Source organism: Rhodamnia argentea, chromosome 2 (assembly GCF_020921035.1).
Source record: "Rhodamnia argentea isolate NSW1041297 chromosome 2, ASM2092103v1, whole genome shotgun sequence".
NCBI classification, from domain to species: domain Eukaryota; kingdom Viridiplantae; phylum Streptophyta; class Magnoliopsida; order Myrtales; family Myrtaceae; genus Rhodamnia; species Rhodamnia argentea.
The window spans coordinates 21,426,268-21,429,262 of record NC_063151.1 but is presented as its reverse complement, the minus strand read 5'-3'; the positions used below and the strand labels follow the sequence as shown (position 1 = coordinate 21,429,262).

The 2,995-nt window shown below is 48.0% G+C and overlaps 1 protein-coding gene across 1 annotated transcript; it reads right to left on the bottom strand.

The window, feature by feature from the left end:
• Positions 1 to 360: 360 nt before the first annotated feature.
• LOC115751424 (probable glycerol-3-phosphate acyltransferase 2) lies at positions 361 to 2,453 on the bottom strand. The gene is made up of 2 exons (XM_030689333.2): positions 1,782 to 2,453; positions 361 to 1,276 (listed from the first exon to the last, which is right to left on the bottom strand). Exons 1-2 carry the CDS (start codon positions 2,442 to 2,444, stop codon positions 389 to 391), a joined length of 1,551 nt encoding a protein of 516 aa, XP_030545193.1. The 5' UTR covers positions 2,445 to 2,453; the 3' UTR covers positions 361 to 388.
• Between the last annotated feature and the right edge of the window lie 542 nt (positions 2,454 to 2,995).

The following is a 2,995-nucleotide window of genomic DNA, read 5'->3' as shown; positions in this document are numbered from 1 at the left end:
AGTAGAGATGGCGATACTCGTTTTAAGATTGGATTTCGTATTTCAACCGGCAAACAGACAATATTGTCCATACTTTTGGATTAAAGGCATACAAAACTTCTTTTTTGTTTATCATGTCTCAATTTGTGTCACATGCATACGATCTCGATACGTACCAATAAACTTAGTGATAGGTGTCGTGATTCTGTTCAAATGTGACCAAGTATAGAGACACAATAAGAGATAGATGCTCCGCATCTATTTGTATGTGTGTCTCTACCTAGTGCCAAAATCCCATTTCTCTTCCTAGGAATTCTTTTCACCCATCTAAAGGTAACAACACAATTGCAGTCCTTTTGATGAGATACTAGCCATCTCACAATCTGCTACATCTTCCAAGTTCGTAAATTCAATTCTTGGTTTGGATCCTCCCATCATTCCCAGCCAGGACCATGTACTTGTCCTTTCTTGTGAGGAGCGTGCACTCAAACCCTAGAGCCCCTGCAATCTGGCTCTGCACATAGTTTGCAACTTCAACCCCGGACTTGCCCCCGCCCTCACACGTGCAAGAGGCCGGCACTTTCTCAAGGATCTGAAGAGTATAGCTCGGGTTTGGGTTCATGAAGAGGAACACCGGGTCCCAGCACTTGGGTCCGCGGGCCGTGGACCCGTAGAACATGCTAACCCCGACGGCGATAGCCACGGGGACTATGTCCTCGCTCACTCGTGCGAACAGCGGGCTGAACCTCAGCAGGTAGGGCTCCCTGCACGTGGTCCCCTCGGGGCACACCACGAGGTCTCCGCCGGCCAGGGCCTGCCGCATGAGCTTCGTGTCCTGCTCACGGTCCCTGGCCAGGCGGACAGTCCGGATTGGGGAGATGGCCTCGTTGAGCGGGCTCAGGCTGTAGGTGGCCGCGGCGAGGGGCTTGTTGAGGGCAAAGGAGACGTAGATTGGGTCCAAGAGGGTCTTGTGGTTGCATGCATACAGAGTGCCCTTTGCGCCATCGGCAAGCGGATTGGGGTCGAGATTAGGGTTTCGGGGTTTCGAGACGGTGGTCTTCAGTCCTGTCATGGCCAACACAGGGCCCGAGATCGAGTAAGGCAAGAGGATGCCGAGGGTGATTCTGAGGATGGAGAGCGGGAGGCCAAGGGGAATCCACATGAACATGGCGAGGGTGGCGAGCGGCGTTGGTCTGAAGGCCAATTTGCCGTCGTGGAAGATCAAGGGCTTTGGGTATTTCTCTCTCGGGAGGAGCTGCCAATTCCTCTTCTCTGCTTGGCTCACCATGTACGCTTCCTGTTCAAACAGTAATAGGAAAGTTCTGTCAATTTCTATTCAGTCATTTTCTACTAGATCACGCAAATTATATATCGAGACGCATGGTTAACCACACACACAAAAAACAATCTTCCAATGCTCGTATTTTGCACAGTATACATCAAGAGAGATGTATGGGCTAACATGTATTGAAAAATGAACTTGACTGTAACGGTATCTTCGGTCCTTGCAAAAGGTACATCAACAAATAAACATGGCAAATCAGTCAAAGAAAGATCGATATTATTTCTTTCGATCAGATTGAGGTAGACAAAGTCCGATAAATAGGTAAAGTTCAGACAAAGATCAATTCATCGAAAGGCATGAATTGGACATGTAGCTGTGGTCTTGAAGACGATTGTTTAGTTCAATATCAGATGATAATACTCATGTTAACGCAGAGCTGTCTAATATATTAACACAATCTGAGCTTCTTTTAATTATCCTTTGGTGGCTGAGATCAACTTGAAACATTCTTCATTACCTCACAGTGAGCAAGAAGCTGGTGATGTTCAAAAGGCCATGGCTTGCTGAAGCATCCCTCGCCAAGAAGCCGAATCAGCTCTTGCCTCCCCTCGTTCTTCTCCATCAAGCCCACGAACCGCCCTCGGAACACCGCCACTTCTCTTCCCACCACCGCGTCGACTCCCAGCCACTCCTTCAGGAACTCCTCGACCATGACCCTCGGCAACCTCGTGACCGCCACCCTCCGCCCGAAACCCATCACGCCATCGAACGCCTCGTGGCCCATGTCCTCCAAGAAGAACTTGGGCAAAACCGTGCTCCCGAGCCTAAACCCTTCTCTTTTCATCCCGACAAAGCACATGAACACCATCACGGCGAGAGCCGTTTCCCGACCGAGCATGCGTGCGAAAGGGTACGCGAGAAGCAGCACGAGAGCTCTCAAGAAGCCGCCGGCTTCGAAGGCCACGAGCATGAAGTAAGGGAGGAGGGAAGATGACTGGAGGAGCGTGCCCTCGAAGTCGAAGACGAGAGTTCCTGAAGAGAGGTCCTCGAGGGATGTTTTGGCATATTTGGCGAGCTTCTGGGTCGATTTTGCATGGATGCTGGTGGTTGTTTTGGTTCTTGCCAATAGGACTCCGGTGAGGAAGGAGAATAGGGACTTTGCGATCGATTTTCCGGCCATCTTCTTTTTATTTTTTTTCTCGGGTTGTGTGGTTTCGGAAGCATGTGGCCCTTTTTATATGGCACGTCCAATGTTTCTAATTTTTTCGACACGGGCAAGTCTTTGTTAACCAAGAAATAATGATTAAAAAAAAACGAGAAATAGACCGATGCTTGGCTAGACTTGCTCCAATTAAGATACGTAGACATGTAAAAAAGGAAAAAAAAAAAGGCATCGAGTGTCCGTCACGTTGCTCATTTCCCGTCCTTTTATTTTGGACGAATCAGTTGCCCAGTCAATTTCATATGTTGTTATGAGTCTCAATCATTCTTTACTCATTGGTATCCACCTTCGACTAGGACGTAGAAATTATGCATACGTATCGCGTCAATCTATGGAAATATTGTTAACTCTTCTTGAAATGATGCGGGGTTGAATCTGTTTTGACTCGTCGATTCTTAAAGCGAATGATGAGCCTATGATTACGACTGAAGTAAAATAAGAGACGGATGGAGACACCCTAATTAACGTATGGACGAGGGTGTGCTCACACATGTGGTTTGAGTTATAAT

Coding starts and splice junctions, on each gene's coding strand:
- LOC115751424 (XM_030689333.2), bottom strand. CDS start 2,444: ATGGCCGGAAAATCGATCGCAAAGTCCCTATTCTCCTTCCTCACCGGA. Junction 1,277..1,781: donor AGCTTCTTGCTCACTGTGAG/GTAATGAAGAAT, acceptor CTGTTTGAACAG/GAAGCGTACATGGTGAGCCA.